The 16,685-nt window shown below is 43.8% G+C and overlaps 1 protein-coding gene across 5 annotated transcripts in view; it reads right to left on the bottom strand.

Moving 5' to 3' along the window:
• The window catches only part of MCTP1 (multiple C2 and transmembrane domain containing 1), a 229,501-nt gene that overhangs the window by 50,601 nt on the left and 162,215 nt on the right, over positions 1–16,685 (bottom strand). For 2 of the 5 annotated variants that reach the window (XM_088652794.1, XM_088652793.1), the window contains exons 19-21: positions 16,542–16,639; positions 15,762–15,804; positions 12,301–12,379 (exon numbers count right to left, since the gene is read on the bottom strand). In XM_088652794.1, coding sequence (XP_088508920.1) covers positions 12,318–12,379; positions 15,762–15,804; positions 16,542–16,639 — 203 coding nt within the window. In that variant the 3' untranslated portion in view covers positions 12,301–12,317. Of the gene's footprint in view, positions 1–8,407; positions 8,638–12,300; positions 12,380–13,863; positions 15,805–16,541; positions 16,640–16,685 lie in introns of those variants that run through there. The other 3 variants (XM_088652792.1, XM_088652795.1, XM_088652796.1) reach the window with 3 other exon arrangements.

Raw genomic sequence — 16,685 nt, 5'->3', positions numbered from 1 at the left:
AAGGCATTTTGAGATTTGATTTTGCAAGGTAAGTATTAGGGAGCTACTCATCTATGTAAATCAAATCTTTTCACCCAAACTTTAAGAGTCTCATGCTCTACTGATTGAGCTATCCCAAATAATTAACTTAATCATTATTTTGAATAGTTCAGTGAGCCTTCTCTGCCTTAACCATAAAGGTAAAGGGGCCCTTGACCATCAGGTCCAGTCGTGTCCGACTCTGGGGTTGCGGCGCTCATCTCGCTCTATAGGTCGAGGGAGCCGGCGTTTGTCCGCAGACAGCTTCCGGGTCATGTGGCCAGCATGACAAAGCTGCTTCTGGTGAACCAGAGCAGCACACGGAAACGCCATTTACCTTCCCGCCGGAGCGGTCCCTATTTATCTACTTGCACTTTGATGTGCTTTCGAACTGCTAGGTGGGCAGGAGCTGGGACCAAGCAACGGGAGCTCACCCCGTTGCAGGGATTCGAACCGCCGACCTTCTGATCAGCAAGCCCTAGACTCTGTGGTTTAACCCACAGAGCCGCCTTAACCATAGCAACAATCAATTCTAACAGAGCAAGCAAAAAGTGGCCTTATTTTAACAAATGAACTTTACCAGTAAAAGTGTATCTTTTGAAACATCCATGTAATAAAACATACCACTTTCTTACAAAATGGTTTGTTGCTTTTGCTTGCACAATCATATAACCAAACACTTTAATACCTTCCCCTTCCTCAAACCCTCATCCAGACATTTTGATGAAGTTTGGCCCATAGAAATCTGCAGTGATAGATGTTGTGTATTGAGTCAAAGGATTTTATATCTGTATTATTATTGTCTGTATTTGCATTAGGATAAAGTAACTGCCTTTTGGTTCCAGAGGGTACAGCTACTATTGGTTCATTTAAGCTGCTGTATTTGGATCCTCTGTCTTATTGGTTTCCTCCAAAAGGCAGCACTGTGATTGCTTGATATTGTTCCCTCCAAAATGTATCCCTTCCTAGCTAGTCCCCTGTCCCTATAAATGTAGCTTTCCTCTCCTCAGTCTTCAGTCTTGTTCACTTTAATAAAGAGCTGTTACTAGAGAACTGTCTCCAGCATGTTATGTCAAGAGAGCTGAAATCACAAACCCCACGTCACAACAACTGGCGACGAGGATGGGATCCGGAATGCTGAGGAGCGGTTAAACACAGCCCTGCCTCAGAGTCCGGATTGCAGCTTAGAACAAGACTCACTGGCCAGCTGAGAAGACGACCCTGCCCGCTAGGACAATGGAGAGTCCAAGGGTATTGGAGCCCTTCCAGCCATCAGAGCCCCACACATGGGAAGACTACGTCGAACGCTTCGAGTTCTTTGCAGTGGCTCAAGGGATCACCGATGCCAGCAAAAGAAGGGCCACATTCCTGAGCTACTGTGGGCCCGAGACCTTCAAGCTGGCCAAGGCATTACTTGCTCCAGCGAAGCTGAGTGAGACATCTCTCAAAGATATTCTTGCCTGCCTAACAAGCCACTTGGCGCCTACTGAGACCAAGATGGCCCGGCGGATGGAGTTCCATAAGAGGCAGCAGCATGCTGGGGAGTCTGTATCCACATTTCTGGCTGAACTCCGGAAGCTCGCTCAGCACTGCGGCTTCCAAAATCTGGAAGAGACTCTCCTGGATCGGTTTATTGGTGGTCTGAGCAGCAAGAAAGCCAGAAGACGCATCGTGGCTAAAGAAGAGGTTACCCTTGCTTCAGCCTTGAAGGAGGCCACCGCCACGGAGAATTATGAAAGAGAGGAGCTTGATGCCAGTCGCAAGGCCACTAAGCCACAGATAGAAGTTGCGCATGCCATGGACGAGCTAGAGGCTACTCCGAGCCAGAGCCCAGTCCGTGGGGTCGAGTTGGTGCGTCAGGCCTGCACAGTGCACAAAGATCGCCGAGGCAGTTGCCCAGGTTGTGGCGGAAACCATGAGCGGAAGAGTTGTCGTTTCAGGGATGCTATGTGCCGGACGTGCGGAAAGACGGGTCACATCGCCAGGGTCTGTAGATCGGCGGCGTCAGGAGCAACAGGAGCACCTAGACTGGAGCATCGCAGACCGCCCACAGCAACTCGTTTTCTAAAGGACTGCCACTACGTAACGGAGATCAACGGGAGGGCCGTGCGGTTTCCAGCGCAAGGCAAGGCACACGTCAAGGTGAAGATTGAGGGTCAGCAGTGCGACATGGAGGTGGACTCCGGATCTGCATTCACCATCGTGTCGGACCAGACCGCGAAGACATTCTTCCCCAGGGGTAAGTTGCCCCCTCTGGAGCCCTTCCCGGCAACCTTGCAGTCGTACTCAGCAGGCCGCATCCATGTTATGGGAATGTGTGCCGTGAGAGTACAGTTCCGGGACAAACAGGCTGTACTCAAACTGGTGATTGCGAAGGGCAGTCGCCCCAGTCTCCTGGGCACTGACTGGTTCCCCGCCCTGGGACTGAGTATCTCAGGGCTTAATTCAATCCAAACCTGCCCTGAGATGAGCGAGGCATTATGCAAGGAATTTGCTGGTCTCTTTAATGGAAAACTGGGTTGTTATAAAGGGCCCCCAGTTGACTTCGAGTTGGACCCCGGTGTGGCCCCAATCCGACTCAAACCAAGGCGAGTGCCATTTGCACTGCAACCCAAGATCGAGGCAGAGCTGGATAAATTGGTCAAGCAGGGAGTTCTCTCACCCGTGGACTCTGCTAAGTGGGAGACTCCAATCGTCACGCCCCTTAAAGCAAATGGGGAAGTCAGGATATGTGCAGATTACAAATGTACTATCAATAAGGCACTCAGGGGAAACTCATACCCCATTCCAGTCGTATCACATCTGTTGGCTAAACTGGCTGGGGGCAAGGTGTTCGCCAAAATTGACCTGGCACAAGCTTACCAACAGCTGCCAGTAACCCCACAATCAGCGGAAGCACAGACTATTGTCACACATAAAGGGGCGTTCAGAGTTAACAGATTACAGTTCGGAGTTTGTGTGGCCCCAGGGATTTTTCAAGGGCTCATGGAACGCCTGTTAAGAGGTCTGCCGGGGGTCTTGCCATTTTTTGATGACGTTTTGATTGCTGGAAAAGACCCACAGGAACTGGTTGCGCGTGTCCGTGCAGTGTTGCTCAAGTTCAAGGAGGTGGGGTTGCAACTGAAAAAAGAAAAATGCAGTTTTGGGGTGCCAACTGTGGGTTTCTTGGGGTTTAAAATTGATGCATCAGGCATCCACCCCACAGATGCTAAGATTAAGGCCATCATCGAGGCACCACGACCACAGAACAAGACAGAGTTGCAGTCATTCCTGGGACTTATTAACTTTTATCATTCGTTCTTACCCCAGAAAGCTTCGGTAGCTGAACCATTACATAGACTATTGCAGAAAAAGAATGTGTGGCGATGGGGGCGGGAGCAGCAGAAGGCTTTTGACTCCTTGCGAGGAATGCTGAGTAGCAGGAGCGTCCTTGCTCATTATGATGAGTCAAAGCCGCTGGTCCTGGCATGTGATGCCTCTCAATACGGTCTGGGGGCTGTGCTGAGTCATAGGGAACCGGATGGGTCGGAAAAGCCCATCTCTTTCTAATCCCGTACGTTGTCGCCCACAGAGCGCAACTATGCTCAAATTGATAAAGAGGCACTGGCTATTGTGTCCGGAATCAAAAGGTTCTATGATTATTTGTACGGTCGCCATTTCTCCATTGAAACGGACCACAAACCACTGTTAGGGTTGTTCAACCCAAACAAACAAACGCCACAAATTCTCTCCCCCAGAATGTTGCGTTGGTCAATATTCCTGAATGGGTTCCAGTACACCTTGACCCATGTGCCGGGGAAACAGTTGTGCCATGCTGATGCGCTGAGTCGATTGCCCCTTCCTGGCGGGAGCAATGAGGATCCTGCTCCGGCGGAGCACATTATGATGCTAGAAACACTTCCGGGGGCTCCTGTAACAGCTACGGATATAGCTGAGAAAACTAGGAAAGATGCTGTTCTCTCCCGTGTGCTCACTTGGGTGGGGAGGGGGTGGCCAGGTGGTCCGCATGAAGAAAAATTCAGGCCTTATGCGACAAGGCAGCACGAATTGTCCATGCATAAGGGTTGTCTCCTATGGGGAGATAGGGTGATCATCCCAGCACCACTGAGAAACAGGGTTCTTGAGACGCTTCACATGGGACACCCGGGAATGGTCAGGATGAAGTCGCTAGCCCGATGTTATGTGTGGTGGCCTGGAATGGACCAGAACATAGAACAATGGGTACGAACATGCAAGGCATGCCAAGAGGTGCGGCCAGAAGTGGCCAGAGCACCAGTCCACTGGTGGGAGCAGTCCAGGACTCCCTGGAGCCGGCTGCACATAGATTTTGCTGGGCCATTCCAAGGGAAGGTCTTTTTGGTTATCGTTGATGCATATTCCAAATGGTTAGAAGTGGCGATGGTCCCTAGCATGGCATCAGCTGCCGTAATCAAGGTGTTGAGGCAGCTGTTTGCTACCCACGGGTTACCTGAGACCATTGTATCAGATAATGGGGCAGCTTTTGTATCCCAAGAATTCAGGGCATTCTTGGCTGATAACTTTATAAGAGGGGTCACATCCGCGCCCTTTCACCCATCCTCCAATGGGCAGGCTGAGCGCATGGTAAGAACAGCCAAAGAATCCATTGCGCGCTTAATGGAGGGTAACTGGTCGGCTCGCATTGCGCGAATGTTATTTTTGCAGCATGCGACGCCGTGTACTGCGACGGGCAAGTCGCCAGCCGAGCTGCTCTTAGGTAGAAGACTGGTAACGGTGCTGGATTATGTCCACCCAGATAAAATGCCAAACCGTAATTCAAGAGCAACCCCCCAGGCTGAGACTGACACAACAAGGTATCTCGCCCCTGAAGATCTGGTCTGGGTGAGGAACTATTCACGAGGTCCGCGGTGGGTGGCCGGTGTGATCACCCGGGCTAGTGGACCTGTGTCCTATTATGTGACCTTGGAAAATGGGCAAGTTTGGAAGAGACATATAGATCAGCTGAGGCGCCGGGCGCTCAGCAGGGAGGAGTCAGATAATTCATCCCTGGCTAATGACGCACAGCTGCGAGACCAGAGTGAAGATGGCCCAGAGGTGCAGTCACCAGGGGCTTCAGCAAATGAACCAGGGTCTGCTAGTCCTCAGGATGACGAGGTACAGGTCGGGGACCCTGAGATGTCTGGGACTCCATCTGTTCCTGACGAAACCCCTATAGCAGCCCCTCCACCACAGGTAACACCCAATCCAGAACCTGCAACACCTGTTGTCAGGAGATCAGGTAGAAGTTGTAGGACCCCACAGTACCTGAGGGATTACGTCTGCTGTGCTCACTAGGGGGGGAGGGGTGTTGTGTATTGAGTCAAAGGATTTTATATCTGTATTATTATTGTCTGTATTTGCATTAGGATAAAGTAACTGCCTTTTGGTTCCAGAGGGTACAGCTACTATTGGTTCATTTAAGCTGCTGTATTTGGATCCTCTGTCTTATTGGTTTCCTCCAAAAGGCAGCACTGTGATTGCTTGATATTGTTCCCTCCAAAATGTATCCCTTCCTAGCTAGTCCCCTGTCCCTATAAATGTAGCTTTCCTCTCCTCAGTCTTCAGTCTTGTTCACTTTAATAAAGAGCTGTTACTAGAGAACTGTCTCCAGCATGTTATGTCAAGAGAGCTGAAATCACAAACCCCACGTCACAACAATAGAAGCATTGTAGGGTTACGTCAGCCATCCTAAAGATGTGATGTAATGCTCTAACATGGGTGGCCAACTCCCAAGAGACTGTGATCTACTCAGAGTTAGACTGGCAGTGATCTACGCCCTTCTTTAGGTCAAAGTTGTTGAACTTTTTTTTAGGAAGGAAAGCCCTGTTTTGGGGGGTTGAGGTTGTTGAGCTTTTTTAGTGAGGACAAAAGCCCCATTTGGGGGGGGGTGCAGGGCAATTTAAATGTTGAACTTTGGGGGGGAGCCAAACTTGTTGAGCTGCTTTGGGGGGAGCCAGTGATCTACCACAGACGTCCAGTAATCTACCAGTAGATCAGTATCTACCTGTTGGATGTGCCTACAACAGAACAATAAGGAGGGCCAGGTCTTACCATCAGGGTCTCTGAGCTACGTACAGGTACTGTTGTTCATAACATAGAAGCATGCTGTTAACATGTTGGGACATTTGTATAATACAATAATGATCTAAATATTACTATTACTCTACAGTACCTAGAGACATTGGTCTGAAGTAGTCATGAAATCACAGAGTTGGAAGGGACACTGAGGATCATCTCGTTTAACCTCCTGCAATGCAGGAATGTGCCAATGTCCCATATGGGGAATCAAACCTGCAACCTTGTTATTATCAGCACCACACCAACTGAAGTTCTGCTACAGTACAACCCAAAAAATACAAATTTGTTATAATACCATCAGAATGAAGGGGGCACAGGTGGCGCTGTGGGTTAAACCACAGAGCCTAGGGCTTGCTGATCAGAAGGTCGGTGGTTCAAATCCCTGCAATGGGGTGAGCTCCCGTTGTTCGGTCCCTGCTTCTGCCAACCTAGCAGTTCGAAAGCACGTCAAAGTGCAAGTAGATAAATAGGGACCGCTACAGCGGGAAGGTAAACGGTGTTTCCGTGTGCTGCTCTGGTTCGCCAGAAGCGGCTTTGTCATGCTGGCCACATGACCTGGAAGCTATACGCCAGCTCCCTCGGCCAATAATGCGAGATGAGCGCGCAACCCCAGAGTCGGTCACGACTGGACCTAATGGTCAGGGGTCCCTTTACCTTTACCATCAGAACAGACATGATATGAGCGAGGCATAAATACAATATGTACCTCAACCATTCAAGATTCAAGCCTATTTCCTCAAGCATTACTTGTTCAAAACATCACAAGCATTTCAAGAGCAATGTTATTAATATATGGTCACATCTGAAGATGTCCACTAAAATTTGGATTATAAAAACCTGATTCAATACCAGTTTCTGCTAAAAATGTCAGTCCCACGCTAAATATTTTTAATGCATAGGACTGGCTGCACAAGCTGTTAACAGTAGAGAGTAAATTGCAGAAAACATTCCAATTCATAAAAATGAATTGCGAATGTTCATTTATTAACAGTGCTTAAAGTACACCTCCCTCTGTAGGTACAAAAAAAGTTTTAGTTAATATAAACCACATCATAATGCTCTAAATGTTGCTTTCTAAATCAATATCTCCACTGAAAGTTATTCCGTGTTCACATGAGCAAGTGCTTATCAGCATCTTTAAACCACACTGCGTTTAAAGTATAATTTTCAAGTTTTAATTGTTGGTGACATTTCTGACCATGCTGAGTTCCCCATTTATCTGTACAGTAGCTTATATTTTCTGCTTCACAGTAAGTCTATGTTACTGAAACAACTCTGATCCTTATGTGCTTTTTTATAATGAGGTCTTATTACATTATCTGAAATGTCCTAAAATTTCTCTGTTATGTGCTAAACTCTCTGAGAAGAATAAATGTGATGTGTCAGTTTGATGTGGTCAGCCTATCATTAGTTTAAACCTTTTCAAAGCAGACCTTCTCTGTGTGGGGGACATGCTATCTATAATGGCTCTTAAACTGCTAAAGATGGATTTTTTTCATATGGATACCATGCGGATTGATGATAACATAGTCTATCTCCTCTATCAACCCCTTATGATTTTAGGAGTGTTCATGGAACATGAAGAATTGCTTGTTCCCTGATGTGCCTTTTCAGACTCAGCACAAAAAGAAGGGAGGGAACTGATAAGATTAAATGACTGAGTACACTTATCAAAGGCTCTGCCATGGATGTATTTATAGGGAGTTCACTCCTGTTATTAAATTAAGACTTTTTTTACCCTTGGCAAATTCATAAAAAAAACCCGCCTTTGAAAGTATGCGGTACTGCAGCAGAAGCTGAAGTAGGTGCAAGAAACAAGCCTTTGAAATATTACTAACCTGTTTGCCTACAAGTTCCAACCAACCTTAGGTTTGCTACCCTTTCAAAGACAGTCTACACCATGATGCTTTCTGAGTCCATAGCAAAAAAAATATTCTATCCCCAAAGAAGCTTTATAACCAGATGGACTGCGTTCATCTCATTTTATGGCTTTTTCATTTAATACTTGCTGTGATGGCTCCAGTTTTTCTAAACGTATTCTTAAGTGAAAGCCTCCATTATCCCTAACAATGGTTCGTGGGAGATGGATTTCAACAGTATGTGGTGACATTTTAGCCATTTGGGACTGCTGGCTCTAGTATGCAATCCTTCCAGGATGTTAGTGAAAAGCTGCCTAGATTGAGGGGGACAGAGAAAAGATCTAATGTTCTGTTTCTCCAGCCAACCAAGAGATGCTTCCCAATAGCCCTCTGCACAGAGATGGTTGCACCCACACAATATAGGAGTCAAGATCAGTATTTCAGCAATTACAATGTTGGAAAGGAAAGGAAATGTATGAATAATCAGTTTGCAGTCATGTAAATCGATGGGAGAGAGTTCACATACAGGAGCATGATGGAGTGTGATTAAGGACTACGGTACTTCAGGAATGGGAAGGCAGCCTTCCAGATGTTGGAGTCCAGCGCTCAGCCTCAGCCAGCATAGCCATTGACCAGGGATGACAAAGTTGTGGTCCAGCAACATCTGCAAGTTTGGGAGAAAGTGAATAGAAAGAAGTTTCTTTCTCTCTCATCTCCTAAAATACTAGATTCTAGATGCCATAATTCTAGAACATGGGACATCCAAAGAAGCAGGATGTTGGAGAACAGATTTTGAAAAAGTACTTCTTTGCATACTGCATTGTTAAAGAGTGGAATTCATAAACCCAGGATGTAGTAATAACCACCAGCTTGAACAGCTTTGAAAAGGTGTTGCCAAATTCTTGGTTAATAAGCCTAACAATGGCTACTTGCCTAACAATGACTATATTTTAATAGTTGCCAGGAAGCACAAGAGACTGCTGTTGCGCATATGTCCTGCTTGTGAGGCTGTCGTGGACAGCTAGTGGTTCTTTGGGAGGAAAGGAGGCTGGACTAAATGGTCATTTCCTCTTACGTTCTTGCATGATGTGGTGGTAGTGATTTCACCGCTAGTGCATAGTTAAAGGAGAGGTTTAGAACAGATGTTCATGCAGATGGCTATTTCCAACGTTTCAGGAATGCAGAATTAACCAATTTAAAAGGAAAACAACATTGGTTACAGACAGGTTTTCAGGCTTGACTTTGAATTTCCTGAGGCTCTCCTGGATCGTAGCCCGAAAATTAAAGCACCTTTTATGTTTTAATAGAGAAATGACGGAATGAGCATACCCTATTGCAACTTTGTGAGTGCTACAAAAGAATTTTTGTTTCAGCTTTTGCTTAGAGCCCTGCAGCATGAACAATTACATTTTGCCCACATTTGTAATCCACAAAATAATGGCTGCCGCATCTAATGGCTGTGCTAGAGCAGTGGCATAAACTTGTGGCCACATTGTGGCTATTCTTCCCCTTCCTTCCAGAATACTCCTGGGGATGATGCTGTGTCATGACAAGGTGCCATTCCCAGACATATTCCATCCCAGAAAAGTTGCTTGAAGTGGCATTAAGTTTGTCATTCATCAGGTTTTTTTAAAGAGGGAAAGAAAAGAATCACCCTCAGCAACCTTGCATTAAAAAAGGTAAAATTAGAATTACTTTTAATTTGCCCATCCTTTGAAAGCAACCAATTACCCCCTCCCTCACTTTCACATGGGACAAATGGTCTTACAAAAATAGGCAGAGGAATATATTTCGCCCCAAAGCATTTCCTTTCAAATGACAATCCAAGTTGGGACTTATTTCACTGCCGCAGTGGAGGCAGAACAGAGCCAGTAGCCATTGATAGACAAATTAATGAAGGATAAGACAGATGGCTTTAGATCATGTGGGAGTTAATTCCATAGTTTAACCATGAAAAAATCCTTTGGATCCTGCCCTGGATCTACCAACATTCAGCTTAATTGAACCCCCCAAATTACAATGTTATGAGGGAGAAAAACCTTTCTCTAGCCACTTTCTCCATGCCATGCTTAATTTTCTATGCCTCTATCATGTCTCCTCTTGTTTTTTCTGCAAATGAAAAAGCCTCAAATTTTGAAATCTGAAATTTGATGATTTTGCACAGAAGCAAAGGAGGATTGAATTCCCTGTGCAGCTGATGGGTGGGGGGGTGGGAACAAGCACCCGATCCAGCTGCCTCAATCAAGCATGGGGCAGGTGGACATGATCTGGGGAAAACAAATGCAAGAGCCAAATTGGGAGGCCTGCAGTTCACCATTTCTGATTTATATGCCCTCAAAAACACAAACACATTTGTGAGGCAGGTATTGCCTTTGCAAAAGCCATGCTGATTCTGCTTCAGCTAGACTGGTTCTTCTATCCGCTTCATTAATCAATCTTTAATAATGCTTTCGACCAGTTTTCCCCATTCTTGGTTGGGGGAAAGGAGCAGCTGCTTGCAGGATCAAGCTGAGTACAGCTTTTCATGACTGTTTGAAACTTTTCTTAGCATCTCTGCTTTAATACTCAACAACATCCTTATTATGAGTATTTCTGTTTGCAGCCATCAGTTAACAAACTATGTTTACCTTCAAAATCATGACAGGAAGCTCTCAAGACAGTGTGTGGTGTGTGTGTGAGAGAACAAGGGAGGAAGACACTACCAGCTACTCAGAAAGTTCAACGTTGTTGAGTGGGGAAGTAGCCCTCCAGAACTTCTGATTAATTCTCTTCCCTGCCCCCAATTCTGCCACTGTTTCAGATGTGCTGCAAAGCACCCATCCACTAATGGCAAGCCAAGACCTGTCCACCTGCAGTGCATATCACCTTAAAACATCTAGCAGCTTCCTCCTTCAACCACCACCTGGAGGTGCACAAGAACCTTGAATGGTTTGATGCCTTCCCAATATTTTGTCTGCATCAGCCCCAGCCAGCATAGCCAATAGTCAGCAATGGTGGGAAATGGAAATTTTGTGGGTCCACTTACCCAGCCAGTCCTGATATTCTTGCTGCTACGTTCCTCCTCCTCTTTCCCCCCTCCTGCTTGAGAATGTATGAGAACACTGGCTTCACTATTACCCCACCCCCTGAACTGATTGACAGCCCTGACAGGCTTGTCAGCTTGAAGTAGGCCCCAGCTGGGTGTGGCAGCTGGGACCATCAGTGGAGGAGGCGAGTTTCACCACCTACTCAGCCAGATCTACACTCACTGCCACATTCCTCTTCCTCTTCCTTTGTCCCCCCCCCCATTTGTAGAGGACCTGGCACCATTGTTGCCTGTTTTTAAGGCACCAGGCAAAAGCATTTCTATTTACTCAGTTCATTTTGTTCACTTGTAGGTCTTTTCAGAGTACCGAGCTCTGAACTTTGTAGTTGCTTGCACTTTAAAGCTCCGATGTCTGAAGCTGTGCAAACTTAAGACTACATCAAGGCTGTACTCCTATATACACTTATTTGGATGAAAATTCTATTGAACTTGATGGGAAATACTTCCAAGTAAAAGTACATAGACCTCAGGCTCAAAGGATCGCTTCAGACTGAACTGTGGAAAATGTGACTTGAAAGTGTGACCTGATTTCCACTCTACTGGATTAAAGAAAAACACAAACACCCAAAATACTATTTCCATCTCACTCTCCTCAATGCATTTCAAACAGTAATTCATGGAACATCTACTTGTCAAAAATGAACATTTTCCTCCCTAAGTGATATTTGAAAATTACAGTTATGAATGGATTTTAACAGTAGATAGAAAACCTAAACATTTTGCAAATTTCTTTTGTCTCTCTCAATGGATTTAAAATTGTCTATAGCAAATGTTCTACTACAAAGCAGCTTTATATGGTTCTGAAAGCAAATGCCTTTTTAAAGAATGCCTGAGGTGAGTTATCAAAATAAGGACACTAACAGCTGTAGATGCTTACTCCAGAATTAATTTTATCACACAGAGCATCTTGAAACACTTGATGCTTAAGGCAGGGTTATTCCCCAAAGAAGTTTCCTTTCCAAAGGAGAACATCAACGGCTTACAGACAAGTCACTAATAGAAATTATGAAAAACTTGGTACTAATTATTTCATGCAAACTCTCTTGCATGGATTCTAAGCTTGTAAACTTAACAGTGACACTTGATAAATTTGTGGAAAGGCAAAGAATGTTCTCAGGCAGGAAAAACATGGTTTATTTACTCATTCAGCAGCTGACTTCTAGCTGTGATACTCTGCCTGATGCTATGAAAAGATACCGAGTCTTATGATTATGCAGCACAGAATATGTATTTGGCACGCACCTGAATTCTATATGAATTTATGGAGTGGTCCACATTTGGAATACCATGTGCAGTTTTGGTAACATCATCTTAAAAAGATCTGGGAAAGTACAGAAAGGGAAAACAAAATTACTACATGGATGGGACTTCCATATAACAGATGGAAAACAGGAATGAAGCCGATAAAAAATGCCTGTTTTGGAGAAAACGAGGAGACAAGGTTTTATCCCTCCTGTTATTAGGACTTGGAATCATTCAATGAAACTGATTGATTAACCGTATATTCAGGACAGACAAATGGCACTTTTGCACACAGCATGCAATTCATTTACAGAATGTACTGACATGAGTTTAAAGGTAAAGGGATACCTGACCATTAGGTCTAGTCACGGACGACTCTGAGGTTGAGGCGCTCACCTCGCTTTACTGGCCGAGGGAGCCGGCGTACAGCTTCCGGGTCATGTGGCCAGCATGACTAAGCTGCTTCTGGTGAACCACAGCAGCACATGGAAGCACCATTTACCTTCCCGCTGGAGCGGTACCTATTTAACTACTTGCACTTTGTGCTTTCGAACTGCTAGGTTGGCAGAAGCAGGGACCGAACAACAGGAGCTCATCCTGTTGCGGGGATTCGAACCACCAACCTTCTAATTGGCAAGCCCTAGGCTCTGTGGTTTAAGCCACAGCGCCACCCGCATCCGCATGAGTTTAGATGGCTTCAAAGGGGGAATCAGACAAACTCATGGGTGATAAGCTCTAATGGCTATTAATGGTAGCTGATTGGAATCTCAGTACTCAGCATGCCACTGAACAGGAGAGGTCTGTAGTCTTTATGTCTTTATGTCATCCTTGTGGGGTTCCTAGGGTCGTCCCTGCATTGCAGGGGGTTGGACTAGATGATCCTTAGATCCCTTCCAACTCTTCTATGGTTCTATGATCCGGTTAACCATTGCAGAAACCAAAAGGCAACAGACCCCAGCAGGTAAAAAGCTCAGATGGGGTGTTGGGAGATCCAAAGGCAGCAATTCCAAGTGCATTTATAACTTTTGGAGAGAAAATAACTTCTCTAAGCAGTCACCAACATTACTTTTAATTGCTGGCCCCAATCCAAAGTGGTCATTATAGATGCTTTCCCATCAATACCGTTATGCAAATTGTGGACATTTGCTCTCCCTGAGCATGGAAGAGTGGGGAGTACAGTCATACCTCAGTTTAAGTACGCTTCGGTTTGAGTACTTTCAGTTTAAGTACTCCGCGGACCCATCTGGAACGGATTAATCCACTTTCCATTATTTTTAATGGGAAAGATTGCTTCAGGTTAAGTACGCTTCAGGTTAAGTACGGACTTCCAGAACCAATTACACTCATACTTGGGGTTAAGTACGCTTCAGGTTGAGTACTCTGCGGACCCGTCTGGAATGGATTAATCCACTTTTCATTACTTTCAATGGGAAAGTTCACTTCAGGTTAAGTACGCTTCAGGTTAAGTACAGACTTCTGGAACCAATTGTGTACTTAAACCGAGGTACCACTGCATATGAACTCTTTATTCTTTATCCCGTAATGTTTCACACAGTAAATCAATCGTTTGTCATATGAGTTTAATGGCATAAATAAGTTAGGTCAGCATTTTGTACAGGGGAAAAGAAAAAGCCCACAGAATGATAGATAATAGTAAGTGAACAAATGAAGAGAAAAGTCTTCCTGTATTATGTAACAGGTTTTCACTGTGAACAAAATATTCCAGACTAAAAGAAATTATCAACATTAATACAGACGATTCAATAGGTTGACTTCATTAATGGCATATTTGTTCATCAGCAATAAACAGACACGGCCTGCATTCATGTGCATATTGAATAAGTCACGATCACCTGGCTACATAACCAGAACATGTTTGGGTCAAGTCTTCCCTGCAGATACATAACTTGTTTGGCATTCTTTCAAGCATGTTGTATAAATAGGCAATTTCAAAATAGTTATTTTGTAAGAAACAGCAACACATCTCTAAGATAAAAATAATTTTCAAAATCAGCTTTCATGAGAAATGTAGTTTAAGAATACGTTTAGATGTAAATTAATGTATATACATTTTCCTGTGCATATACTATTGAATATTTCTCTCTCAAAAAAGTACTATTTTAACAGTAAGTAGTGCAATAGAATCTGGTAAGCAGCCACAACGCAGACTGAATGTTCCGTAATGAAGAGTGTGGAATCTCTTTCCCCCCTGAGGGCACAAATCCATTAGTTCTTAATTGGTCCTTTTGACACCCACTGCAGGTTTTCTGTAAGGACTATATGATAAGGTCCTCAGGTGTACAGACTCAGCTCAAGAGCTCCACTGGTCACAGTTTAAGAATATATTCCTAGCCACTCATTATGCAATGGCAATGTTTTGAAATGTAAACCATATTCCCATCTGCCACAATTAAAAAAAATGCTTTCCACGCAACAGGGCACTTAACTATCAGGAGGACTGATTGGGTGAATCAAATGAAGAAACAAAAAACAGGTATATAAATTCAGCCCACATTGTTTCGTTTTCATTTGCCACAGTAATAGGTCAAGTGCTATGCTGTAAAGCTTTTTAAAATGGCCTTTTGATTAGGAAGCAAACAGATTTTAGTATTGACATACTATATGTGCACAAAAGGTGTTCACAGCCTGACACCTGAAGCAATATGGTTTTAATCTGATAATATTTCTTTCACTACTGAACGATATGCAGCTTCTTCACTAGGCTAAGTAAGTACAAATCAAGATTAGTGGCAATATAAAAAGTTAAATATGCAATCCATTATAAACCTGGCAGTATTTTAGATACAGGTATATTTTTTTTTCAAAGTCTTGTGGTGGAATGATAAAAGTGTTAAGAACTTCTTTAAATCTTTGGAGAACCAGTAAGACATTTGCGTTTAGTTTAGCTTGCTTTTTAGGCAAGCCCTAGTCAGTTTGATTATTTGCAGCAGGGTCTAATTGCAGTTTTATTTCTTTTGGATGAAACACACAAATAAGTGCCTTTGCTCTGTTCTTCTGGCAGAATGTATAAAATATAAAAAAGAGTGATCTTCTTTGGATAAAAGGATGGGTCATGCATAAATCCTCAGTTAGTTTTAAAAAATTAACCAGAGGATGAGTTTAAAAATGTATCTTTTGCTTATCCAGTCATGTGTGCCTATCATATCACTTACCATTTCACATTCATGCTATAAATGGACTTCAACAAAACTTCAGCTTAAACTAAATTTGAAGCCTTCGTCATAACTCTGTACAACTTCAAGTGCAATTTCACTGATTAAATCCCTTTGTACAGTATTTATAAATTTTCCCATTATTAATAAAAGGCAAAATAAATAAAGCTTAGAGAGAGGAAATGCTCCTTAGGTCTAGAGCTTTTCAGTTTTATTTCCCCCTTGAACAGATGATGGTCTCCTAAGCACATGGATATGGCTAGCCAGGGTTGTTTTTCTTCCTCTTACTTGGACTGTGGGTTGGATCATGTTTCAGTTCTTGGTACTGCACCTGTTTAAACACAAAGTTAAGAGAGAAATTTCAACTCAACAACCACAAGATTTTTAAAAAATATCCATGCAAAGGAGTAAGGAAGTATTCTTGCTATCACACCTACAAGCTATTTGAGCCCTGCACCCGAAGGTCAAATACTTTAATGTATTGCTAGGAGGAAACGCAACACAAGGAAAATAATGCCGGGAAATAATGCAGTATGGTGGCAGAAACTGCAGTGAAGTCTCCCCCACGGGATACTTTAAAAATGAACAGTACCTACTTTATAAACTTCTTTACAGAATCTTGGAACTGTAGGGTTGGAAGGGACCCCAAGGGTAATCTAATCCAACCCCCTGCAATGGAAAAACCTTTTGCCCAACATGGGGCTCAAACCCATGACCCTGAGATTAAGAGTCTCAGGCTATATACCAACAGAGAGCTCGCAGTTGTATAATGACATCCTCAAAATAATGTGGCCAGGAACTTTAAAACTGCAGGTATCCAGGTGTCTTTCTACTGATGTTTCAGCTATTTAAACCAGGTTCAAATTCAACCCTCAGTTAATGGAAATATTCATAGCAAAGAAAACGTTTTATATAAACAGACAACACAAACTTCTGCAAATATGATTTTATGTGCAGAGTGTGCAACAGCCAAAATATGAAACTTTAGCATCATGTGAAAGTACACATAAAATTAACACTGCCTGATAATAGTAATGAATGAGTTTAAGATCAAAGTCAAATGCATACCAGTTGCACATCTGAAGGAACTCTGGAAAGGAAATCGAGTACTTCATTGTTATCGATTGCATATGGACTTCGGAGCTTCTTTGTAAATTTATTGATCCCTAAATAAAGTGATAAATCATATTAATACATTGTCCAGTGGCTCTT

The sequence above is a fragment of the Zootoca vivipara genome, chromosome 10 (assembly GCF_965207765.1).
Source record: "Zootoca vivipara chromosome 10, rZooViv2.hap1.1, whole genome shotgun sequence".
Taxonomy (NCBI): domain Eukaryota; kingdom Metazoa; phylum Chordata; class Lepidosauria; order Squamata; family Lacertidae; genus Zootoca; species Zootoca vivipara.
The sequence above is the reverse complement of the archived record's forward strand: the minus strand, read 5'-3'. Positions and strand labels throughout refer to the sequence as shown.